Here is a 27,707-nt window from a genome sequence, read left to right on the forward strand (position 1 = left end):
GAGAAAGTCTGCACCCCTCTTTGATCTGGCTTCAGAGGGAGGTCGACCTATCATAAAAGCTGAGACGAGCTGTGTTCCAGCCTCCCAAATTGTAAACACAGAGATGTTCTCACACAGCTGGTTGAGGGGAAAAATGGTTAATTAGGGCCTCTTCTTTGCTGGGAAATACTACCATATCTTACTTACTTGTTTACAAACACTTCAATGGCTCTTATTACACCAAATTAAGCTTGTGTTTCGCTCCTCCTTAATGACGACTTTCCCCGGAAGCTTTGTGCTTTTTATCAGAGCTTCCCATGTCCCCTCCTTGCTAATCCTTTCCTCTCATTAACCTCATACCTTATTTCTTTTTTTTCTCTTCAGATTTTTCACAGTCAAGATTCAAGGTTTATTTTACAAATGTTGTCACAAACATGTTGTGAGAGGAGGTTATATTCTCATGTTCAACAGTTATAAATTGTAGTATACTATTTGATGGCTGTGGCTTTGAAGTGAAAAGCACATTCTATTTATGGCTTTATGGCCATTCAACACTTCATAGGGAGTCATTAATGAAGTAGTGAGTGCTCTCCAGTTCTTAAACTATATAAAAATGAAGGAAATGTGTCAGCCCAAGGCTTTCCTTCATTTTTGTTAGGAAGAAATTGTTCAATTATGCTAGAATATGCATTTCTTGCTCACAACCTTTCTCTTGAGACTAAAACCTGGGGATATTCCAAGAAAAAACAATACACTTGAGGAAAGGAATAACCTAAGAGTTTGGCAATTATTACCCTATATTTCTATCAGACCAACAAAAATGGCTTAAATTTGAGAAAGTATGCACCCTGTAATTTGATGAAAATAATTTGCGTTATCTAGGAAAATTTCAGCTGACATAGAAGGAATGTTAAACTCGTGACCCCGTGCTCACTTCTCATAATAAAGCTATAGATTGACTCTAGGCTTTATCTCGGATAATTTGTTTCTCTTTGCTGTACCACCTAATCTGAATATCAGCTTTTACTGCATGCCGCCCAGAGAAAAAGAGCAATGTGTAAAAGTCCAGATCGAGCATAGTACTGGTCACCTTCAAATGAGAAGCCTCATCTGTCTCACACGAATATTGTCTCAGCATTGTTGCACTGTATGTCTCACTCTCTAGTCGCCCTCGCTTCCTCTTCCCAGGTGTCTCTCTCCTCATAACCTCTGCCTTTTATTTGATACTATTCTCTCCTTCCTCCTGTCTCATTCTCAGATTGTCGTCACGTTCCCAGTGCCCTCTCCCTCCTTGTTGTCTCCACCTCTCTCTCTCTTTTTCTCTCACACTCTATCTCGGTGTGTCTGCTGTCTTGTGCGGTGCCCGCAGGGCTCTCTGGCTGATGTAATTTTTGCTATCTCCTTTGCTAGTGTGAGAGGAGAGCGTCCTGAAGCCAGCACTCCTCATGCAGAGTGCTCCTGTGGGATGCTGTGAGACAGCACTAGCTGAGCTACCCTTTTTGTCTTGTTCGCCGTCCAGACACTCAATCTGCATGGCCGTACAGGCCAATTAAAACACCACATACTGTAGTAGCTGTCAGCTGCAAAAGAAATCGGATGTGATGTCATCACAAGTTTCTGTTCTGTGGCCAAGTCATTACACAGAAATATCATCCCGAGTCAGTCTAAGTGTATGTTTTATACAAGGTGGGGAAGGTGTTTTGCTTACGGATCTCATGAGTCAAATCCTTCAGGAGTCCATAGGCAATTTAGACTTTCAGCACCAGTAAATTAAGTATTCCACACTAGTTTTAAGAACAGGAAAATATTTGATGTTGACTGAATATGTTTGTGTGTGGTTGCAGGACTGCAATCCATTTCTATGACAACAGAGAAGGCTTTGGCTGGGGAGATGAAGAGCGCAATGGAGGGTGACGCCAGGAGAACCAATCAGGTGGGAGTGCTGTGGAGCTCACAGCAGCTGTAGATCATTTTACTCAGGCCTCTCAATCACTCAGGGGCCTTCCAGCATCCTGTTTGATATGCAAGGCATCTAGCCCCCTCTGCCTGTGCCAGCAACTTAACATCTCAACATCTTAGAGTAGCAGCTCACACACTACATCATGTATTTGATGACTGCCTCACATGATCAAAGATTATGGATTAAAATCAGTTTGCAAGTACACAATGCCTCTTGAGACTCAGAATTCAGATGTTTAAACAGAGACAAAAGACATTGTTTTGATGCTCACTTGCTAAGAGGGAAGGATTTTCTCTCTACCAGGTTCCAGAAGATCATGGGGATATGGATGATAGCTCCGAGAAGACCCCTAGCAAGGCCTCCAAATCCCCCCAGAAGACCAACAAAAGGCCCAAGACTGTCCCTGTCAAAGTGAATTTACTCGACGGCTCAGACTATGAGACAGCAGTTGAGGTATGCTATTTACTTTTGATCGTCAAGGATGAAGAAAATAACTGATCAGTCCATATGAAAAAGTTTACTACAAAAGTTTGTTAAACAAATTATTACAACTCGCAACTTATTTTATATCAGTAATAATAACATTGGACTTTAAGTTATTTGCGGAGATGTGGAACATCACTAGAAGAGTCAGACAATGTAAGACATGAGCAGTCAGATGATCAGAGAGGTTAATGTTATTGTAGGTTATTGTCAAACAATAGGATCATTATCCAAACAGTCCGTTTTAAACATCCATCAAAGTTTATTTAAAGTTTTGGACTTTTTGGTCCAACTTTGACTCATAGTACTTGCCATAGACGCACACAGATTTCCTGAGCGATGCTACATCCATCGACCTATAACTATTATCAACATTCATGTGGGCTCAATTTCAGTTACGCATGACTATCGTCTACGTCCGAATTTGTCAAAATAAATCATGTTTATGTTACTTAACAGTTGCTTTTTTTCTCAGTTTATAGATTTGCTAAAAAAGATTTCCTATGATCTGTGAGTGGGTCCTCCTGGATCAGGACTAGTTCACGACCTGTGTAATCATCTGACTCCTTTAGACTTTGTTTTGGGTCATGGTCCCGGACCTCAGTTATTACTTTAGTGGATACACAGTTATCATAACCGATAAAAACTATAGCCAAAATGGCAAAAAAACCCAAGTTGTCATAAAACGCAATTATACTTTAAAGCTGCTTCCATCTTTACAACTACAGAGCTACCTTTCCAAATAGCTTTGGTAATTGTTTTAGCAGAGAGAGCAATTCTGAAAACATGCAGAAACATAATTAGAAAATAATACATTTCAAAAGGTTGTTTTGCTGCTCTAGTTAAACTCAGATTGGCTGTTTATTCATGCCACAAATCCACATGTGCTTTAAATTCATATCTTGCTGTACAGGGTGATAAGAAATACAATGTTTTTAGAAATTGGTGTACATCTCCCCCATTTGAACAGAGCCCTTGACTCAGCAACTACACCACAGTACACCTCAGTGGGATTAAGTTTCCCTTGGTAGTACATGCTACTGAGTCAGGAAATACAGTTCTGTTGCTATTCTCACTGCAGGGGGAGTGATGGGTGGAGGGAGGTGAGACAAGCTCTGCATTGTGGGGGATGGAAGACTCAGATGAGCAATCCCAAGCATCTGTGAATCGTGACTCTGTATCCCTTTGTGTTTGGGTGCAGGGTTGTGAGTTCCCACCATTGTCGGTTTATTTGAATTTCACAGTAGCCCCCACACTCATCATGATTGAGTACTGCAGAAAATTAATCAGCTCCTGAACTGAAATGACTTCCGAGTGTGGCTCCGCACCAGAGGGAGATCCCGGACAGGACTTAGAGAGCCGCCACGGATCACATTAAAGCCATGCTTAGGATCCCATTGGCTGCTGCTGATGATGGAGAGTGATGTGTGACGGGAATGATCTTGTTGACGACCTGACCTCATTCCTGTCAACTATATTCCTTTTATGGCTTACTGCCTGTCGCGTGACCTCACATATTTTACTTACATGAGCTTGCACGCAGAGAAATATGTCTGGAGTCCCGACTGAGGTATCACACACACACATTCTCCTTCAACACAATCCCCTTTTTCCCCTTCTTGTGTCTCCTGCATGCACACACACACACACACACACACACACACACACACACACACACACACACACACACACACACACACACACACACACACACACACACACACACACACACACACACACACACACACACACACACACATTCATTCATGTCACCTGGGCAGTGACACTAGAGGTATTGGACTTTGACAGGAAATCCATACAGCTGACAGATGAGTGCTCTTATGTTTGACCGGGGAGAAAATAGAATGGGAGAAGGAAAGAGGAGGAGGAAAAAATGAAGAGAGTGGGGGAGGAGGAGTAGAGAATGATGAAGAGGAGGTTGATATCAGGACTGCTTGTTTGTGTACTGTAGTATGTATGAGTGTGTGTGGATCAGTGAGTCTGCATTGGAGAAAAAAAAGACATGCAGGGGCACAGTGATGAATGCAGTAAAATCATTACTATAATTACAGTCATGATGTCGACCGAGAAAGCGGGGCCCCTGATCATAAAAACACAGAGAAGCAGCCTGAGTCTCCTATTGATGTTTGGCTCACGACATTATGGATATTGATTGAGCACAGTGCATTTACATTGCTCAGTCCTTAACCTGAAGCCACACTATCAAAGCAAGACCCCCACCACCTGCCTACTCAAGTGCCTACAAGCTGGGAACACTATTGCTTTTTTAAAACCTTCTTGAATGAAACATCTGGCCTTTTAAATAATATCCTGAGGAGACCATTGTACCCGCATTTAAACGACTTAAACTTTGGCTGAACGGAATTTTCTCTGTAGGTCCAACCCGAGAAATGTTAATGTTCATTTTCATGGTTCATTTCATTTTTGCTGGTTAACCACACAACCATGTGAGCTTTTTACTTTATTGCAGAGGCAGGGCTGTTTTGGATCTGCTTTTCCTGAATTCTGCGCCACTGATATTTCAGTCTGTCCTGCACTGAAACTGTTTAAATGTGGTTCTTTTTCACATGAGTTGTGGAGAGTATTAACGCACAACTTTATTATCTCCCAAACCAAATCATCTCTATAACTTTTTTTTTTCCTGTTTCACTTTGGGAGACAGATGCAGCAGTAGCAATCAAGCATGCAGTAAAGAAGTGACAACAGATACATTTCTACAACTACACACATACTAAAAGCCTCCAATGTTCTTACATTTGAAGTTCCTCCTCAGAGAAAAAACACCAGCTCCATAAATGTGAGGTTATGCGGTTAACAAGTTTAAAAACAAATGAAAGATTCATGATACTGTCGCAAAGCTCGGCCTCATTTGAAAAAAGCTGAAAGAGTGATGAAATAAATCTACAGTATATCCTGCATCATTTCTTCACAATTTAACAGCATCAATCTAATACATTTCCCTGCAGCCTTGCTCTTCACTTCCTTCTCCTCATGGGAGGTCAGAGTGCAGAGTCAGCTTCAGCCCTGAAGGTTCAACTGAGTTCACAAACTTGCTCGAGGGAACTTCAGAGTGTATATTTGCCAGCACTGGAGCTCAACTTGTTTGGTTGGAGGGCAGTCTCTGTAACTTCTAGACTGACTTACCTCTCTACAGCTTGTCTGTGGTACCCTTTGAGCAACAATTGGCTCTTAAACATTTGATTACATTTGGAGTTGTACAATGCATTTTTTTTAGAAACTTGAACATATCAAATATGTTTTTGAAGCTTTTTTCCGACTTGCCATGCTCAAACTTGGTGAAACAACCACTATTACGATTACCTCAGTTGTATGAAAGTGCAATACATCTTTTTTAAACAACATTCTTATAAATTATGTAAATAATTTATTATTTATTATGTTTTATTATTTTTACTTATCTCTTAGTGTTTTTACTGCTGCTGTTTTCTAAGGGTTGCCACAAAAAGTAATTGTATTGCATACAATGACATTCAAGTGTCTTATGCCTTATAACCAGCTTTGAAGCTATTAATTAAATTACTCTGTAAGCAGAGAGGATATTCCGTCCATCCACCCTTAAGTGTTACAATTTAAATGTTAATTGAATTCACATCTACTTCCTCCATATGGTAGCCTCAAATATGATGTTGCTTAATGAATCCAGTGTGAAGTACAAGACTGTAATGTTTGTTTACTTTAAATGAACTGTGCATAAAAAGTGACAGGACTGTTAAACCATATTCTTGAGTCCAGTGTCAACTTGGTTCCAAGATTTATTAAAGGGACATTGTACTTTATCTATTTTATACATGAAGTTCATTTTACTCATCCTCAAGAGTTCTACTCAGCCTGTGAAAGCGGTTGTAAAAGTCATCTGTGGCTCTGGGGGCAGCTTTATAAAATCTGAAAAAATAACCCGGATGATTTTATGGGCATTTATCAGACATAGTGGGTTTAATCAAAGATGCTTCAGGCATCTTAGGCAAAGCAAGTTCCAGTTTTTAACTGTAAATCAGAATGGACTCTGCTTCAATTTCCATCATCCTTTTAACACAGTACTAAATCACTGGACTATCCCTTTTAGTCATCATGGTAATAATATACACCAATCTGAACTGGCAAGTAATGTCTTTGTCTCTTGCATGTTCCCCAACTTTGTGGAAGTGCAATAATTGATTTATACTTTGAAATAGTTCACAATTTGGACATTAATTTGTGCAGGCAAATGCAATGGTACCATGTACTTTTAATTTGAGTAGGTTATTACATAGTTTCTAGTTAGTATTAACTGTAAATATTAAGCACTGTAACACATTACATTGCATAACAGAAATGACTATGTCTCTAGCTAACTTTAACAAATCTCTATCTATTTGATTACACAGTGTGATCCCTCTACTTTCATTAGTCAAAGTGACAAAGTTTAATAGATTTACTTTCTTCACGGCCAGCCATTAACTCATTCACACATTGTCTGTCTCTCCTCATCTTGTTTGCATGGGTGAGGCGATCAGCAAAATGGATTTCTAGGATTACACCAAATGGCTGCTAACACAATCAGCCCACAGAACTAGTTACAGAAATGTGATTGGAGCCAATTGGAGCGACAACGGAATCTCATCAACAGCTCCTGAATTGGTTGCTATGCTTGGGGGACCACCTGAGATGTGTTGCAATTTCATTTTGTTGCAAAATCGAATATATGCGCCACTCCCCAAAAAATCTCTTGACTGCAGCCTCTGCCTGTTAATCAGCATTGTTCTCACTAGTCTTCCCACGGCCGCCTCAGTGCAGCAAGATGTGGATTATTATTCATTTGATTGAGAGACATGTTACTAAAATGGTTCATGAATTAGCTTTTCTTCATTTTTTAAAGAGGTTAACTGAATGTTTACTAGAGGAGCTGAACAAAGCTGTGTGGCGGCCTTGTAGTAACCAGAGATTGAGAAAGTGAGAGGACACACACGTGCACACACAGAAGGGACCTATTACTTCTGTTTCCATGGTAACAGCTGCTTGGTTGCCTTGTCGCCATAGGAGCCAGGTTTCCCTTGGAGATGAATATGGCATGTGTGTGTCTGTGTCTGTGCATGTGTGTGTGGAAATAGCATTTGCCAAGGCCGTCTGTGCAACCCACAGAGGCCTTGTTTTCAGCCCCGAAGGGCTGGAGAGAAAATAGGTGTGGTCTGTTGAAACACCACTGATGCGAAATGCAAATTCTCCCCTTATATAGACATACAGAGGGATGCTCCTCCTACTCAACAGGGGAGACGACAGACTGAGAGCTGGAAGCATCTCACAGACCGCCATTGGGGTGCATTTTTATGTTACAGATATTTTTGACTACTTTGTCTTGTTAAATATAAAATATAAAACTTAATATTAAATATTATTTTACTAGACCAACCAACCACTGAATACAATGCATGCCATTCCACACAGTCTTACAAATAATTTATTTTACACTGGATGCCAGACCATCTTATGCAACTTTATTAGATTACATTGGAACACCCTTTCCTCTTGTTTTTGTCTTTTAGAGTATGGGATATAAGTGCAACTGCAACATGTTACCTGCCCACCTTCTGTGTGTTCTTATAAGTGTGTGTGTGTGTGTGTGTTTGTGTGTGTGTGTGTGTGTGTGTGTGTGTGTGTGTGTGACAGAAATTTGCCAAGGGACAGACCCTGCTGGACATGGTGTGTGGCCATCTGAACCTGCTGGAGAGGGACTACTTTGGCTTGACTTACTACGACACGGACAACACCAAGGTCAGACGCACACAAACACATACACACCATTAAAGACTGTTGGGGATGTCACAGTGACTCATAGTCATTTACTGCAGCTCTTGACCGCTAAGATCTGTACCTGCATGGCTGTGTCTTGAATGCAACAACATTCAAACTAAACTGAGAACACTAATTTTGTCTCAAAGTAGAAACTCTCCTGTATCAATTTGTGTTTATTTCCTGTAAATTATATTTGAGGAACATTCACCATTAGTTCTTCTTCCCCATAAAATAAGCTTTAATATGTCAATTGGCAACATTTCTGAAAAATCTACACTATAAAGCTGTATTTAGTTACTTTTTCATAATAAAAAAAATAAAGTTGTGTTTTTATCTTCTTACTTCACTTGAATGTTTGAGCTTCAATGTTCATAATGATGTAAGAAGAAGTCTGGTTCTGCATTCATCTGCTGAGGGGGCAACGTTTCTCTGGGTACATCTCAAGTCTCTTATTTGATCTTTCCTCACTCCTCAAACCTCACTTGAACCGGAAATTGTTCTGGTCCACCATTTTGAAGACTGTTTCAAAGCTCTAATTTCTGCTCTGAGGAGCAAGGATCAAGGAGCAAGGAGGAATCTCTGAGGAGGAAGGATGTATGAGAGCAGCCTTCACAGAAGTCTTTTATTGTCCGATATGCCCCCTTGTTGGAAAGCCGTTATTGATTTGACACTGCAGCTAATCAGACTGATCTGATACATCGCAACATCACTGCAGTCAATACTGGAGTGGAGACGGATCACTTTTGTATTTTATTTGTTTTCTGATTCACCATCCAGTTAAACATCTGTTCATCCTCAGTCCAATCAATCAAAGAACCATAAACAACTTTCTTAATTTATTAGAATAATTTGTCTTTTTATGAACTTTGATTTCTCCCATAATTTTTTATTATGGATAAAATTCAGACAGTCTGTCAGCAAGAATTTTAAACACATTTATATTTTACATAATTTATCGTAGTTTACATTCGTATGAGACTGAAAATTCCTGAGCGTGCAGTCTGATAAGTTACATCATTTTACATTTAGCTTAATACATTTTTAGTGTTCAGAAGACACCCTAATCATATTCTGGGTTATTAAATAATGCATTCACAATCACAATATCAATATATATAGACACAAATAATTAATAAATAATACAAAGGCATTCTGTCAATAGAAATGATTCCTGTGCCACTGAGCAGCACACGGTACACAGTATGAATACAGAATGCAGGTTTTGATTAATGTGCAGGTGTTTGTCTAACAGGTAACATGCTGCTGAGATGGCAGTGATACATGTTAGTATGTGTAGTGTAGTGGTGTTCTGTTAGTATTAGCAAAGTGCACATGTGTGCAGACACAGACTCCATTAAAAGTTGTTGCAGTTTTTAAAGTGGACTGACAGTTGATCCAGCTGTGATACGCCACTTCAGAAGAAAGGATGTCTTGTTTCTCTAAAATCATTTCCTCATTTCCCCTCACCTCACATGTCTTCCTTACGTATCTCCATGCATCCTCGCCAGGAGGGATTTAGATGCAAGGAAAGAATACAAGTTAAGGAAATGCAATTAAGAGGCTTGAGATGTACCCTCTGTGTTCACCTTAAATCTTTGTTCAAGCCCTGTACCTACAAACATGATTTGTGATCACAACTAGTTTTGAGCCAAGGGAGAAAGGTATGATGTCATTTTAAGGACTGTGTAAATGAATTGTTTTTCTGAAAAAAATATTATTCAAAGCAGGGTATTATTATTTATCTTAAAACAGGGATGTAACTGTAAAATGTTACCAGTGTTGTAGTTGACTCATGTTGTAAAGAGGCATTTAGGCATGTAGTTATGGTGTATACTGTTGTAGTGCATCATCACCTCCACTGCAGTTGTGCAGCTGTTGTGGAAGTGATACATTTTTTGACAGTAAAAACAAAAATGATAAGACTAACATTGGTACAGTACTGTTCCACATGCTTCTTGAATCCCCCATGATCTGAAAGCGTCAGGCAGCACAAGTGTGTTTATTGTGTAATATCAGATGTGCAACCAACTGCACTGATGTCTCTCTGGTTCAATCCCCAATTCATCATAAACACAGAAGTACATTAGTATTTAATTTAGCTTTGATTGCCACAGTGACTACTATTCATAACATGTGGGGGCAATTACAGCATATGTAGAGTCCAAGTCCAAACATACATGTTGATAAGTGTGAGAGAGAGGAAGAACTGCCTGTAATAGTTTATTTACTGCTTTGATTCAATTATAACACATATTTCAGAACGATAGATTAAACCAGTTTGTCATTTCCAGTTTTTTTAAAGCAGTGAGTCCCCAGTTGCCCTTTCAATCATGATTAACCACTTACAGCCTAAGAGTGGCATACATGGCCTTTAACCTTTTAAAATTTGATTAAACAGTATGGCCTTTTAAAAATGGTGCACGTGGTCTGCAGAGCACAATGAAAGCTCTAGTGACATTAAGCAGAGGGAGCTAGATTCAACTGGCATTTATGGCCCCAATATTGATGCTTTCAGTGTTTATAGAAGCCTTTATCCATTTTCTTGTAGTGTGAATATATTTGGCTTTTAACGATGGAATTGATTTAAAAAGGGAAGAACGAGGTGCAGTACTTAAAAGGGCTCTCAAAAATGTGAGAATGGATGATTATGTAGAGGTTGAAAATGTTCTTTATTTCTTTATCAGAATTGGTTGGATCCCTCCAAAGAGATTAAGAAGCAAATTCGGAGTAAGTGCAGCAGACACACACATATACACAGTCTCACACCCGCAGTTCAATTGATCCAAACACACACATGCAGTATTTTAATGAGCAGGCAGTCCTTAACAAAACAATCTTGCTGGTGGTTTGTCCACAGTTGGCTTCTGGAATTTGGGATTTTCTGTTAAGTTCTACCCCCCGGACCCATCTGTGCTCATTGAAGACATCACCAGGTAGGTCAGAATACAACAACAAGAACTTTAAAGTCAGAGGTCGAAGCAAACTAATAGATGGATGCTGTAAAAAAAAACTGATTTGTTTTGGTTGTCTAAAGGTAAAATGTTAAGTTGGACTGTTTTGAAAGATTTATAGACAGAGCATGGCAGATACGTGAGAGGACCCAGTATAATTGCTCATTGGTTATTTCTGTTATGTAGAATATATATGTATTGAATTGTTGAACTGTACCATCTTAGTTATTGTTTGGTGCCTTGCTTGTGCACCATGTGGTCAGGACACTTAAAGGGGACCTATTATTTACCTATTGCATACCTTATTTTCTTTCATATATATATATATATATATATATAATATTACAATGTCGGATGTTCGTGTTAAAAGTGGCCTAAATGTCAAATCACAAGGTAAACGTATGTACTGTAGAAGTAATCAGTGGCCCCAGACTTCCTTGAATACTAAGGTCTTTTTCTACTTTTGAGATGAGGTGATGTCAACTCGTGACGGATTTCTTTATATGGTTACATATTCTACTGTTATTTAGTAATTTAAAAGCTTTATATAGAGCAGGAAAGCAGAAAATGTTGGGTTTTCATCAGGTGTAACTAAACATGATGCTGATACGGCTGCAACTCAGCAGGCTCCTGGAAATCTGGCCAATCAGATCAGAGTGCGCTCATTGGGAGTGGGCCTTAAGGAGACTGAACTGAGGGGCTGCATGAAGGTCAAGTATAAGATAAATAAGTAGTTTTTTGAACTGTGAATTATGCAAAGCTACTCTAGTGGAGTCCCTGAATTAAAATCTAGAGATGGAAATGAGCATAATAAGTCCCCTTTAAACCTGCAGAGCAGAACTTTTACATATAAATGAACGTCTGGTGCATGGCCTTTGCCAAACGAGTTCACACATTTTAACTAAGCATATCACCACTGGATAAATCTCTCTGTATTTCAGAAAGAATAAATGTTAGAAACAATAATGAATAATGAACTGCTAAAAAGGTCTGCTCACCACAATTACACAAAAAAAACAAATTATGCAAGATATTTCTGAAACTTGCACCAGTCTAAAACATTGTAGTTTGTGGTGCTCAAAGTATTTACATAAAATCGTTTACTGTGTTAGTCTTAATAATCCACAAAACTCTGGTAAGAGCTGTTCTCACTGAAGCAACACTGCGCCAAAAAGCCTTGTTATGTAGTTTTCACCAGGATGAACATTGAGGGCGGTGGACTATCCTAAAAACTGGATAACTGGGAAATTGTTTCTGGAAAGAGATGTTGCTATTTTGCAGTTCTCTGGGCACCACAAAGAAAATTCCTCCACAACTCCGGTGGGATTGTGAAGAGAGATCTAAAAACCTCAACAAGTTGCAATGGCGATTAAGTAAAAAAACACTTTTTTGGTAATTTGAGTAGACCAAACCTGTATCTATATGATAGAAAAAATATAAATGGCAGGGGTTATGTCCTACATCTGTGACCATTTAACAAAATAATGCATAGCGTACTGGCTCAGTGAGTGAAGAACTTTGTAGTCCATTTCATCCTCTGTTTTCCTTGAGAGAAACAGATGAGGGCCACGTGTAAAAAAAATAAATATATATATATATATCACACAGAAAGAATTTGCGGTCATATGCTAACAGCTCTGTGTTTAGGCACAGTCACATAGTAGTGCTTCTGATTCAATTTCAGATTAGAACTGAGACAGACAAGTCTAACAGTGGGTCTTTCAGAAGTTCTCTGATCAAGAGAAACAGCACCTCTGTATCTTGCTGTGTTTCTTTAGATACTACCTGTGCCTGCAGTTGAGGGACGACATCCTGTCCGGCCGTCTGCCATGCTCATTTGTCACCCACGCCCTTTTGGGTTCCTACACTGTCCAGGCTGAACTGGGAGACTATGAGCCTGAGGAACATGGTCCTGACTATGTCAACGACTTCCGCTTTGCCCCTAACCAGACACGTGAGCTGGAGGAGAGGGTGATGGAGCTGCACCATAACTACAGGTCAGAGAAAATATGACTTCATTAATGAAATTGAATGCTATGGTAATTATGGCAAATACTTGATTTGTGGTATCAATATCAAAGATATGATGAATCATCTGTATTTGTATTGTAGGGGAATGAGTCCAGCAGACGCAGAGGTGAACTTTCTAGAAAATGCTAAGAAGCTCTCGATGTATGGAGTGGACCTGCATCATGCTAAGGTACAGAGATAAGACATAGGCACTCCCACACTTGGACAGTATGTCCTTACACTTGTGTTCAAGCTTTTATGATGCTCTATGCCTGCATCTGTCAGGATTCAGAGGGAATTGACATAATGCTCGGTGTGAGCGCCAACGGTCTGCTCATCTACCGAGACCGTCTAAGGATCAACCGGTTCGCCTGGCCAAAGATCCTCAAGATCTCCTATAAAAGAAGTAACTTCTACATCAAGATTCGCCCTGGAGAGGTAAATAAAAAACTATTATCATCTTGTCTTTTGCATCTTGCTTGACTTAGTAGGAGTTCACTGTACAATGACTGCATGCATAGTCCCACTAGAACAGCTTGTGACAGTCATTTTGGCAGAGCCGAGGCAAGTGGAATGAATGATCATTTGGTAAAGAGCCAACTCCACATTTCTATTTCATGGTTTCACAGTTGTTAAAATTACATCATTGTCTCTCTTGACTCGTTGCAAGCAGCATAAATAGTCATTTCATGGTTTGATAAAAGTGTTACTTCAGAGTTTTATCTGCAGAAAACCATGTGACGAGGAGTGTTTTTTCAGACATTATTTATAGCACCCAGATACCGTTCTTAAACAGGAGGCTAAAAGGTCATGTTTTCACTCTTTTCCTCCTTCTCTGTTCCTCTACAGTGACTTTAAATGTGATTAGCCAGTCATGAAGGATTTTACTTGGGACCGTTACAGCCACATTATACTCTCTGTGGTTTTCAACCCCCTAAAATGATTAAAGTTCTCATATTTTTTCCCCCTCCAATCTGTGGCCTAAAGGGTATCGGAAGTGTGTTTTACATCCACTGTTAAACTGACATTGACATCTTCATACTGAGTATCAAGGCTATTCTGTGCATGTACTTTGTTCTTTAGATCCATCCTTTTAAGTCAGCTGTCACTTCAAATTTACCTGGAGGGTATTCATGGAGGGTGTGTCTTAAAGCCCTTTTATTCTAAACTTTCCCCCACATAATTTTTGTGTGGAATAAAAGTCAGTTTCCTCATGTTAATGGACTCCTTCTAATGTTTTAAGACCTGTTATATTGCTAATAACGTATTGATTAGAACCCTGCTTCTTCTGTTCACACCACTGAACATCTGATGGAGCAAGTGCACAAACGGCTAATTTGTAGGTTGATTAGAGATGGAAAATCTACCTGACACAGCAGTGGGGAGACGCCAGAGATATTTCTGCAACTAAACAGAAAAAAACAACATTGATTTTTCCATTGATGTGGAGTAAACACAATTCACCCTTGCCACCATCACTCCATCTTTCCCCGGCACTCGCTCCCTCACACCTCTTTTCTTGTTCACCTCTGCTCCGCCTCCACCACCCCACTCCTTCCCCTCACCGCTCAGTATGAACAGTTTGAGAGCACCATAGGCTTCAAACTGCCCAACCATCGGGCCTCGAAGCGATTGTGGAAGGTCTGCATTGAGCACCACACCTTCTTCAGGTAGGACTTCACACTTGTTGCACCCTGCATGCACTGTAGTGGATATATCCTTTAAGTGACACTCATCACACAAATGCATTAATAACTTTCTATGGTAGAAATTTTTACAGGTCCCCAGGTTCTCTATAACGTATTGGAAGTACTTGAACAGAACTAATATGTAATTGTAAATTAATAGGAAAGTTCCTGAAGAGGATGATGTAATTTGCTGCTAATTATAGGCTAAATGGAGTAGTACACGTCTAATTAATAAATTCCAATTCATTTCTATTGAGTTCACAGCAGGTCAGTTGAAAATGCAGAAATGTCAAATTCATCCACAGACAAAGACAACTGATTGTCTACAGTATGGAGAATAAAAGTTCCAATAATAAACAAATATTTCCTTGGGTTTAAATGGTTGGTTTTTGCAGTCATCAAGATTTTAATTCCTGACACTAATGGTAACTTTCCCTACTAATTAACTACTACCAAATAACTGCTCATTCTTAGTGTATTTCTTTGAAAGGGATATGTAATTTGGTAGTATATGGCAAATGGAGTCATTATACAGTTTTTTATAGTAAGAACCTAATATGCTAATATCTAATTTGACACACCAAACTACACACTGAAAATTACATAGTTTTTTCAGTCAGAAAATAATCTAAGTTGTAAAGATGTTGTAATGAGAGGGTAACACTTAATACTTTTTCCCATTTTTATTCATTAATTGCATCACTCCCCTTTCTGGAAATTGTCCTAAAAACTTATTGTCAAGTGTGTAATAAAATAAAATATGTAAACTAGGTGCAGAATCTGGATATTTTTGGCAGATTTACATAAACTGAACCCTCCTGCAGGTTGGTTTCCCCAGAGCCGCCTCCCAAAGGTTTCCTGGTGATTGGCTCCAAGTTCCGCTATAGTGGGCGGACCCAAGCCCAAACCAGACAGGCGAGTGCTCTTATTGACAGGCCTGCTCCGCAGTTTGACCGCTCCGTTAGCAAGAGGTACTTGCTGCCCCGAAGTATTGATGGAGGTAAGAAACTCAGTTATTCCAGTCTCCTTTCAGGGTTGACTCATGATTCCTGGGTAAGGCTCAGTAGCCCTGTGTTATCTGAGCCTGAAATCTCTCAAAGAAAAAATAAATGAAGGAAGTGATTTTATGCTTATGCACATCATGTCCCGTAAAAACTTAAACACAGTAGTCTTGGTGGTTGACATCTCCCTCTCCTCGTCTTAAACCAGCTTCAGCTCTAGGCGACAGTATGGACCAGCTGTCGCAGCGAAGCTCCAGTGAACGCACACAGTTCATGTCCAGAGAAGACCTGGACCAAGAAGGCAGCCTAGATCTGGAGCATGATCACTACCACTATCAGGACCAGGACCAAGACCAGGACCATTACACAGACCAGGAGCTGGAGCTGCAGGAGCGAGGTCATGATCAAAGGCATCCTTGGGGTGCCAACATCTCAACGCCTACCAAGATGCTGGAGCTCAAGGTACAAAATGAGAGAATACAAAACTGCACAAATACACACAACACACCCTGACTTCATTCCAACTCTTATTGTCTTGACTTACTTACTTGACTAGCTGTTAAAAATTCCCAAAACGTGTACATTCTAGTTCACACATTATGAATCAACAAATTAACTGAACTAAACACTGACATTGTTAATGAGATATTGCCTTTCCTGTGTGAATTATATCAAACTTTTGAGGACAGTACAGAAAAACCCAGAGTAGTTCCTTTGGCTCAGTCTAAATAGTAGAAGTACACAGCTTTGCCCCAAGTTGGAAAAATCCCTCATGAACATTTGGCTAACACTCCTCATCCGTCTCTCTTACATTCCTTTTCATTTGAGACTGTAATCACTGTCCGTATTTCTTCTCCCCATGGCCTAATTTCTCACACTTTCTGCTCCTCTCCAGAATGCTCAATATGATTTAGCTCTACTCACTTTTCCTCAAATTTCCTCCCCAACATCTAATTTAACCTCTTTGCTCCGGATGTTTGTTTTTTTAACTCACACCCTGTCTCAAAGAGTTTTTCTCTTTTCGCTGCTGTAATGTTAACACACCTTGCTCACCTCGCTAATTTCTTCTCTCTTCTCTCTGACCTTTCTGTCCTTTGCCTCGTCCCCTCCTGCAGGGTGAGGAGGCAGGCTCGCCTGTAGACTCTAAACCGGAGGTATTTTGGCCATGGGCACTTTTGTCTGTCTGTGTGGTTTTGGTTGTTGTAGGTCATGCTCCGTACTCTGTGTTGGTTAAGCACGAATGTTATTTCTTTTCATGTCATGATTTCCAGGATTCCAGCTGACTGTAATCCATAGAAACCACATGAATCGATCTTCAGATGAAAAGACACAAAATGTTTAATACACATTTATTCAGGCTGGTCTTTCCTTTTCTTGTCTGCCCACTGGGAAGTAGTTTCAGTGGGAGTTCATATTTGATATACTTCACAGGCATTTACTGTGGCTGATGCTCTTATCCAGAGTGACTGAAACATTAAAAAACTCCTGATTCAAAAGCTTAACACATGTTCTAGACTAGAGCATGAATCTTTAACAGTATCCCTGTGTGAAATTAAGGGGATTGATTGTTATTAGCAGGATAAACAGATGGCCCTTAAGCGCTGTTGATGATTCAGTGAATCGGTGGTTCCCTAGTTAACAAATCTCCTGGTGAAGCAGCTGAGATGTGTAAGAATCTCATTATTTTTTGTTTAATTGATGTTTATTTTTAATTTATTTTAACAGCATTTAAGACAAACTGTGTCTGTGATTATCCCAAATTAATTTCAGTTTTTGTTTGGATGGTAAAGATTATTCCTGTGATTTAGTCTTACACTGGTAATTTGGTAGTGTTACAGGGTACTGTAGGAAATATTGGCATTGCATTAATTATTCAGGAGTCTGTTCATTGTTCACTGTTCATGTGTTTTTGTAATGCCTTCTCACCAGATCTTTGAATGAAGAAGTATGGGAATAATCCTCCTATTTATGTTAAGTCTATAAATTAATAATCAATTGGCTGACATTGAAATGGATTGTCCCTGTCTTCTTGGCAGAACATTAAATGGCTTAGTCCCAAGCCCCGACAGTCAACTGTTTCTGTTTGTCTGTCTGTCTGGCCGCCTGCCTTTTTGACTCACCTGCAGCATTTTGCCTCTCTGTCTCTGCACGCATCTGTTCTCCAAACAACCCCACCCCCCAACCCCCAACCTCCTGCTATGCTCAAAACCCTTCACTTCATCTCACTTGCCCCACCTTGGGCTCCCTCATCTGTCGGACAAGGATCTGGCCACCCCTCGGCCCAAACAGGAGGTACTGCTCGTCTTCTCTATTTCGGCATGTGCCGTGTGTGACCCAGGAGTTCTGTGCTTATCATTGTGCCTGTCACTTACTGTTAAAACAATGTCAACAGCAACAGCAATGGAGGCTATGTTCAAATGTTCAGGCTAATTTTTCTTCAGCACACTCCACAGATTGGTGTGCCACTTTTTAACATCACATATAATAATACCATTGTTGTGAATGTCAGTTTCCTAGTTTGTGAACGCTATTATCAGTGAAGATCTTTTGTTATCTGTCTATCCTTTGATCCGTGAATAAATACAAAGGCAAATGACAAATGCCCAAATTGGTGTTGTGCTCCATCTTCCAAAGACTGCAGAGTAGAAGTGGGTGTTTGAAGGAAAATATAATATTATATAATTTTGTCAATGTGATTAGAAGATTTTCAAGCCTCCAGATTTACCTGAATCTGTGGATGAGGCCTTTATCTGCATCTTGTCATCCTTAAGACCTCTGTTGTCTAACCATTTTGTGCAGCATTTAATTCTACAGCAATTCTACAGCACCATTAAATAAACAGAAAACAGAAAATCTTTCACTACAATCTCATCAGAAGTGACTTAGAGAGGGTATTTTAAAATAAAAACACTTCACCTTCATTTTCAACTTGAATCCATATCTAGTTCAACAGTGGAAACAATTGTAACCAGAATCTAATAGATTTAGAGCTCAGATTTTAATGTAATTTGTGCCCCTGATGTGTGCCCTTCACTGTGTAAGCAGCAGTTCTTGGATAAGCCAGAGGATGTTCTACAGAAGCACCAGGCCAGCATCAATGAGCTGAAGAGGGCTTTGAGACAGCCTAACAGCAAGATGGCCCAGAGGGAGAAACGCCTTTCTTCAGCTACTCCTCCTGGAGGAACCCCCGAGCGAAGACCAGTAAGAATGACATTCTATTCCCGACTTTTTGTACTTACAATACTGCCATTAGTTTTCTATATGTTGTCATTGTCTAAAATATTGCATTGGACATCCCTTTCCTATCCTGTCTGCTCCTTCTATTCTCTTTTAAAAGGCTGATTGTACTGAACAAAAAACACAGAAAATCATGATCTTAGGTCCCCCTCTCATCGCTCTTTAACATGAATGATCATTTACAGTATTGATGTGGGGTAACAATAATATCAGAGTTGGAGGAGACGTGTATCTAGCTAGGCTAATGCAACTGTTTACTCTATGTCAACATAGGCGACCGGTGATGCCAAATTGATTGACAAGCAGGATGCTTATGAAGGAGTGCTGGATACTTACACTAAAGAGGAGAAGAGTAAGACCTCTCCTATGGGTAGAGACACATTCACAGTAACATCTGGGAGTGGAGCAAGTATGAACAGTTGTCAAACACCGTGGGATTCATTGAGAACTCAAACTGCAACATCTCCAAAACAGGAAACAGACTTCCAGACAGATATGGACAATACATTGGCGCTTAACGGCCACCATGATTCTGTATCAGCAAGCTATTCTATTCAAGAAAATGGATATGGCTCTCCACATGACAAACAGAGGAGTGTAATGAACAACAGAGATGTGAATCATTGTCAGTATGGGCACAATATTCATCAAGAGAGACTGAAAAACATTGAAACTCCTGTATCTGCGGATTCTCTCCCAAAGGGCAACAGGGGCAGAATTGAAAGTGACGTGAAGCATCGCGAGACGTGGAAAATAAAAGACTCAAGCCCCAAGGGAGACAAAGATTGCAACAAAACTGGGAACTCACACTTGGAAGTCACCAGAATAGTTCCTCTCAAGCCTCAGAGATCAAAGAAATCTTTGAGTACAGAGAACAAAGGTGTTGTAAACCCTCAAACTCAAAGCCAGTCCGATAGAGGCGTCTTCAGTGCGACTGGGGATGTGCAGATGACAAAATCAAAAGATGGATCCTGTGAGACAGGAAGGAGAGTGGATGGTAATGCTGTGCTGCAATCTTCCACAGATGTTGTCAAAGAAAACGCATCGGCCACCAAATACCGCAGTGATGCTGCGATGTCATATCAGCAGCAAACTCAACTACATCAGCAGATTAAGAGTGAGATTTTTGGACAACAAGAGCTCAGAGACTTCAGGGATACAACAGGGCAAAGTCAGTGGAAAAGAGGAGACATGCGACATGAAGATAATTTTCATGAGAGTCTCCACTCTAGCTCCAAACTCCCCACAGCTCCGCCTCGGACTCTTCCTTTGAAAACACAGTGGTCCCGAGACAGACAGAGCAACATGGACAGCAGCCACATCCACCACTGGACGCCCAGCCAAGAAACGACCAAGAGGAAGCAAGCGGTAAAACCATCTGACCCCTAACCTGTTTGTCAATCATCGGAAAGTAAAACATTGCATGAGCTTCAGGCGATGTCGTGCAAATCTTGTTTTTATCATCTAAAAACAAAACCAAAAAAATCACACACACACACATTCTTCAGAACTCATGTGGCTGTGTATGAGAAGGCAAAAGTTCACGTTCCTCTGCATCGCATCATTGACCGACTCAATTCACGTCCATGGCCCAGGGAGCTTTTTGCTTTCCCTTTCTTCCCCTCCGCAAAGCTTGACATCTGCTTGGCCATTTCAGAACCCTGCGGGCCTTTAAGCAAAGTTCCCATTGCTTAAGCTTCAGGCGTCCTTCCTTATACCACCTTAACTTAACTTGTCACGTTAACACCCGGTCTCTCCTTCCAACATCCTCACATGATAAACGTGGCTGCTGTTGCAAGGAGCGCAAGACCTTTCCACCATTTTTCTTTGAAACCTCTTTTTGACATAATTTCAAATCTTTTTCGTGAATGACTGAGAAGGGCATTTGAACCAAATGTTCTGTCTTGGCATCTCTGTAGCAATAGCCAAAAATGACAAAGGTGATTAGATGTAATCACAGGCTGCAGAGCTGCCAAAGCTCTTCAGGGCTTAGGCATTCATATGTTGCATTTACAAATATGAATACCTCTTTCCTGAAAGGGACCAAACCTTTCAGTGCATGGCATTCCCATTGCACTTGCGGTCATTCCTAAGGATGTCAATCTATGAAATGTACCCTATGTGCATGCCTCTGACAGTAGCCTTTTAGCTTTAGAGTCTCTGAGAATTCTACATGTTCATGGTGTATGTTTAGCAAGTTGATGGATGAATTAGGTGTTCTCATTTATAAATAATGATGTAGTAAACTCCACCCAGTAAAGATATTAACTTAAAAGCGGGGCACTTAAACTTGGTTTCTCTAAATGTGAAAATCAATGTTCTTATCACTGTGTTGCACTGTAAACAGAATGACATGTTAACACAATGACAAGAAAAACCTCTCTAACTCTGTTTCTGCGCTCTACTTTTCTGATACAATTGCACATATATTAGCTATAGATAGGTATTATGATTGCCATTTGATTGAATTCTATGAATCAACACTTTATTCTTTGTTATATTAACGTTTGCTTGTTGTTTGTTTTTCTTCTACAGGAGACACCTCCCACACCTGCTATTCACGAGGAGCCTTTCAACGAAGCCTCAGTGAGTCATCTCTCAGCTCCACCAGACTGTTTTTTTCTTAAGCCACTCCTTTTTAAATGAGCGAACAAACTACACTTAACTATTAAACACATTTTCAAGTTTACATTTAATCAAAAAAGTTAAACCTCTCCAAAAAAACTCAAAATAAGGATTTAAATCTGTGAACACTGACAACAACTAAATCTAATTTATAATGTTTTCTCATGCTGGTATTGTGGGTTTTGAGGTACTTGTATTTTACATGGTCTGCGTTAAGTGTTCTGCACTCTTTCCTGTAGAGGGAACCATGGGAGAGACGTCTGGGCTCTGTCTCGGAGGATGACCAGGACCATGATATCCCGTACCTGAAAGAGACCCACCTGGGCATTGAGCGCAAATGTTCCAGCATCACAGTCAGTTCTACATCCAGTCTGGAGGCAGAAGTAGATTTCACCATCCTCACGGACCTGCAAACGGGCATGGAGGAGTTCTCCAGGGGCATGACAGAGCTAGGAGAGCGGGACCTGTCACCTGATGGGGGTCTGTGCTTTGGAATTGATTTTCTCCCGCAACAGGGCCCCTCTGAACCTCCACCTCCATTAGTGTCAGCTCCCCTGTCCAGAGGGGCCAGTAGCAGCCCCCCGGCTAAACAAATCCAGGCTGAAGAGGTCCGACCAGAGGTCAAGCGGCCTGATGTGCAGGTAGAGACAAAGTTCTGTGTTATATCAAGTGTATTTGTAGCACTTATTGTAGGAGCGTCTCTTCCCTTTGTTTGATTAGTTGTGGCAGCTGAGAACTGTGCTATTTTAAGGCACCACAACTGCCTAAAAATATTTATTCAATCAAACTGCAGTGCAGGTGAATTTGGGTGTGAACATAATTGCAATGTACCACAAACAATCTTTAAATCTGAAAATTGTTTTATTTTTCAGGAATATCATACACAAGTTTTTAACTGGAAATGTACAGTGCAGACATATTTTGCCAAGACTACCGAAGAAGGACTGCATTTACATTCTCCCCTACCCCCAACCCTCTAACACCCCATATCACCCCATTAGTGCAATCCAAGTCTGCAACAAAGTGTGATTACAGGCTACCTGCAGCAACCTGTTCATGCACGTTTTGTTAACAAGCTCTAGTTTGCCTATGCAGTAGTAGTCTGTGTGAATTAAATGTACTGAAAGACATTTTGCACTATGGTCCAGATGAAAAACATGTTGTGGTGTGATCACACCCAAAGTTTTTGTCACAGATTTCAGTGTGTTTTCTAGTGTCTGTTCTTTGTGTTTTTGTACAACTTCAATTGTAAAAAGTCTCTATAATGTCAAGTCCAGACCTTAAAATATACATTGAATATACTTCTGATGTACGGAAATCAACAAAAACGCAGACAAAGGGCAAATATAAAGTAAGTGGCTGTAATGAAATATGCAGACAAGCAACATGTTTTGAGTTTGATGCTCTTTATCAAGCAGCACTGAAGGAAAATGAAGAGGGATCCTCCATCTTTTCTCCTTCCTGTTTGTCTTTCTTTTTAAAATTTCTTTCTTAATTGAATTGAATTGAATTGAATTGAATTGAATTGAATTGAATTGAATTTCTGGGATAAAAGATCATCTTCCAGTAGTGGTGGAACTAAGTACATTTACTCAAGTCCTGTACTTTACTTGAATATTTTCCTTTGATGCTACTTTAAACTTCAACTCCACTACATTTCAGAGGGAATTATTGTACTCACTCTTCCACTACATTTATTTGACAGCTTTATTTACTTTTCAGATGAAGATTTGACATAAAGGATACTATAACAAGCTTTTGAAACTACAACATATTATTAAAGATGAAAACAATTGTTTTCAACCTCTTTGGCTTTTAACGTTTTAGAAAAAGCAATGTGTAGTTGGGGTCACATAGTTTCATTTCAATAAATGTTCAAATGATCCACACTTTCACAAATCATCTGAAGACCCACAAATTTATCTGGTGACCCTTTTGGGGCACCAGACCCCTAACTTGTGAACCGCTGGACTAAACTAGCTAACTGTATATAAAGTAGCTCAAACTAGTGCCACCTCCAGCAGCTACAACAGTAACATGCTGCTCTAACACTGATGCTTCTGTATTAATAATCTGATGATGTCATTTATAATAATATATCAGTCAGAGGGACCAAAACCACTTCTTTTACAGCAAAACCTTAACTGCTTTTGTACTGAAGTAGAATTTTTCATGCAGGATCTTAGCGTATTTTTCAAATTGGTGCTTTTACTGAAGTAAAGGATCTGACTACCTGTTCCACCACTGCATTTTGCTTTATGTATTCTTTTGTTCATTCTTGTGCAACAGAAGCTTTAATAAATATTACATATATTTTTGAACAGAAAGCAACAGTTATCTGTCTGACCTGAAAATACTAAAATGTGTCTTTTTTCTTCTCTCAAGCCTGTAGTACCCAAAAAACCAAAGAGGTCAGTGCCAGTGTCATCATCAGTGGACAGAGAGCAGTCGCACAGGGAACACAGTCATGTCGCTACCATCCCACCTCTGAGCAGGGAGGCCAGTGATGTCATTATCACGCCAACAGTGAGGAAGACGGATGTCAGGACGGAGACCCAGCCCAACGGGTCAGAGGTCACCACAACCATTGTGGAATTCACGGATCAGGTTAAATTACTAATTTTATTGAAACACTTTATAGATGAGAAGGAATATTTGATGAGATTAGAACAAAAACTGTCAGATTATTGTTACTGACAATCCTATTGTGGAGTTGTATGTCACTTCTGAATAAAAATAAGTCACACAAAAAAACTTTTTGTTTCAGGATCACGGCATCGCTGGCCTTAGTGAGGTTTCTTACTCTACGAGGCAGAGTGTATCCCCTGTGAGTACAAACAAGAGGACCTCACCAATTTTAACTCCACCTGCAGCATGCTCATTCCTGCTCTCTAGGGTTTAAACCTACTTATAAAGACCAGCGACATGAATTCCTGAAAATGTGCCTGAATGGATATCCTCAAATATCAAAGAAAAATTATGCTGGTTTCATAAGCTGTACTGATTTGTGCATATGTATGTCATTGTTAATAGTATTTGCTTAATGCAGTCAGCTGTTATGCTTTCTCAGGTGCATATTGGAAGAGAGGCATCAGGGTCGCCCATTCTTGTCACTGAAAACGTTACCTCAGCAACCACACACGTCACAAAGGTAGAGACACTTAAGTAAAGCCATATAAAAATTGCATTTAACTTACAATTCTTTAAACATGAGGAGGTCCACTCATCTTTTATGACAGAGTACACTGAAATGTGAGCTCTAATTCTGATGGCTATTTAAAGAGAAGCTGTTGTGTGTTGCAGACGGTGAAAGGAGGATATTCAGAGACCAGGATCGAGAAGAGGATCATAATCACAGGAGATGATGATGTAGACCAGGAACAGGTGAGCTGCACTGAACAAGTGAATTGCGGAGGAAACAGTGACATGAGAATATATGTGTGCACTGTATTTAGTGATTGTTGATTTTGGATTTTGTAGTTTTTGATCTATTGTCATTATGTATTATGTTGGTGTTGGAACTACTTTTAAGCCCTCATACAGTGTTGCAGGCATATATTTTTGCTAACATATCTGTAACGAAGAGCGCTTCGTTACTAATGACTGATGGCTTAGGCCTTGTAAAGATGGCACATTTGGGTCTTTGTATTGTCACTTTTAACCAAACAATTTAATTAGGCACTTTAATAATGGCACATGACACTTTAATTGTGATTGTTGCACTTTATTAGTAGTTTGCACATTGCATATTTGCACATTGATCTTTATTGAACAGTTTAAACCATTGGGTAATGATGAGTTGGGATTGATGTGTGTTGTCTTCTGCCAGGTGCGATAATCGGCTTCACCTGAGGGAGAGAGGGAGTTCGATTATATAATACTATGTGCACCTCCAGTGTTGATAATTGATAGACAACATAAATATGCGTGATTAAAGGTTCCGGGAGAGACCAAGTGTTAGGATAGGAAGAGGGGGGTTTGGTAGTTGGTGTGTATAGATGTATATTTATTGTAGTGGCTTTGTTTATTCTGGGGAGGAGTAGATAGAGTGTACAGCAGTGGGATAAATATTATGTAAGTGTAGGCGGGTGATATTGTCTTGGGGGATTAGCTGGGAGATAATATCTTTTTGTTAGTAAACCTGTGAGTGGAAACATCCAATTAAGCAGACCAGTGATGGGGGTATAAAAGGCGCCAGTTTCCATCTGTCCTTGTTGCTGGTCAGGTCTCATCGGTGATACTGCCATGCCTGTACCATTGTATGTATGTGTTACTTTGGTGTTGGTGAATAAAAAACCATGATTTGGTGCACCGTACCATCGCCTTTTGACTGCTCTTTTGCTGCATCGTCCAGCCGCTCAGGGTCAGTCTAACAATATCAGATCAGTTGAGTCATTTCAGAAAACATCTGCTTTTAGGAATAAAAAATCAACTGTTCTTTGCCTGCATTAAACTCAAATTGTCTTACTGTATACAAAACTGTTGGATTTTTATACGGGATTTTGAATGAACTCAGCCAATCAACAGAAATCCACATAACATTTTCTCCTAGTATTCATTTTTAAACATAGTAAACATACTTCACATTTTGTTTGCAGGCTCTGGCTATTGCAATACAGGAAGCCAAGCAGCAGCATCCAGACATGCAGGTGACCAAGGCAGTTGTTGTCAGGGAAACTGAGGATCGACACGGCACATCAGAGGTACAGGTGCCATCTTGGCTCCAAAAGGATAATATCTGGCCAAGATTTAGCCTCACAGCCTGCTCTGAGGTTGAAGGATTTAAAGGTTGACTATCTTTTCTTTTTATCTGCAGTCTTGATTTCCCAAGACGAGAGTGCCCCCCTTTGGACCAGATGTGAAATTGCCATCACCCCTACTGATAGACTACTGCCAGTGACGCCCTAATGGAGCCTCTTGTACACACACACATCCACACACATACTGTACACAAAGCTAAAACGGGACTCTTTTCAAGTCTAATTTCTTATGTTTTATTTGTATTCAAGCATAACTTCCCTGTTGAAACCATTCATGTTCAGCAGAATGGTTTGGAGGTCGTGCTGCAAAAAAGAAAACATTTCACGGTCCTTGATTGGTTGACAGTGTGCCACCACAGTTCCAAACATCTGGAACAAAAAAGACATAATCCAACTAAATTCCCTGAAATCTCTCAGGGCCTCTGTATCCAAACCTCTCGCTTAAGTATTCCTCAAAGGGAATTAGTGCAGAAGGGGTTTGTTAAAATAATCTGTGTGCTCGTCTTCATTCACACTGTGGAATAATCCAAGGTCACATGTTGGTATCCTCCCAATCAGGAAATGTCATTTGTGAAAAAAAAAGTTAAATTAGAAAAAAGATGGCCATGCACAGAGGAGTGTCTTGCCCTGCTGTAGTGAACAACAAGAAATCGTCATACTCATGCTGTGTGTGCTAAAAAAAAACTAAAACACTTGTGTGTTCTTACACTCTATTAACAAGTAAAATAACCCATTACATTTAGCTCCAGTACAGTTACAGCATCCACTAAAGCAAGATTTAGTAAGCTACATTAAATTTTCATTCCAACATAACCAATCAAATCAACAAATGAGCTTTGCCCCACCTCCCGTCACACTGACTGATGACGATGCACTGTTGAATAGAAAGGATCATCAAGACCCTCTTCTGGTATTTATTCAAGTGTTTAAATACCAAAGTCAGAGCTACTGCAGTCTGATCACTATACTTATTTCCTTCTGTCTCACCTTCAGGATTTTATTAGTATTTTACCTTGATGTGTGGGTGGCAAGTAGGCTATGCGAAGATGTGATTCCAGTCGCTGGGTCATGATGGACTTAAATTGGACTTTTTGAGAATTTCTGCATATGTGTCTGGACATTAGTAGCTGTTAATACACAGTATACCTGTTGTATTTATCCAAATGGTGGCGATTTAGTCTCTGAGCATGCTGATGTTTCAG

The 27,707-nt window shown here is 40.0% G+C and overlaps 1 protein-coding gene across 1 annotated transcript; it reads left to right on the forward strand.

Annotated features, from left to right (window-relative positions):
* Positions 1–1,840: 1,840 nt before the first annotated feature.
* si:dkey-178k16.1 (band 4.1-like protein 1) lies at positions 1,841–26,567 on the forward strand. The gene is made up of 23 exons (XM_062426653.1): positions 1,841–1,912; positions 2,243–2,392; positions 8,108–8,212; positions 10,918–10,960; positions 11,091–11,166; positions 12,963–13,181; positions 13,297–13,384; positions 13,480–13,632; positions 14,767–14,864; positions 15,707–15,882; positions 16,092–16,345; positions 16,999–17,037; positions 18,146–18,175; positions 18,929–19,084; positions 19,394–20,488; positions 21,656–21,706; positions 21,985–22,386; positions 24,131–24,352; positions 24,513–24,614; positions 24,816–24,896; positions 25,049–25,129; positions 26,344–26,448; positions 26,562–26,567. The coding sequence occupies exons 1-23, from the start codon at positions 1,841–1,843 to the stop codon at positions 26,565–26,567; spliced, it is 3,804 nt and encodes a 1,267-aa protein (XP_062282637.1).
* Positions 26,568–27,707: the final 1,140 nt, after the last annotated feature.

Source organism: Scomber scombrus, chromosome 10 (genome assembly GCF_963691925.1).
Source record: "Scomber scombrus chromosome 10, fScoSco1.1, whole genome shotgun sequence".
Lineage (NCBI taxonomy): Eukaryota > Metazoa > Chordata > Actinopteri > Scombriformes > Scombridae > Scomber > Scomber scombrus.

Excerpts from the sequence above, each read along its gene's own strand:
- si:dkey-178k16.1 (XM_062426653.1), top strand. The coding sequence starts at position 1,841 with ATGACAACAGAGAAGGCTTTGGCTGGGGAGATGAAGAGCGCAATGGAG. Across the intron at positions 16,346-16,998 it reads CCAAGATGCTGGAGCTCAAG|GGTGAGGAGGCAGGCTCGCC; the intron begins GTACAAAATGAG and ends CCCCTCCTGCAG. Across the intron at positions 25,130-26,343 it reads ATGATGTAGACCAGGAACAG|GCTCTGGCTATTGCAATACA; the intron begins GTGAGCTGCACT and ends TTTTGTTTGCAG.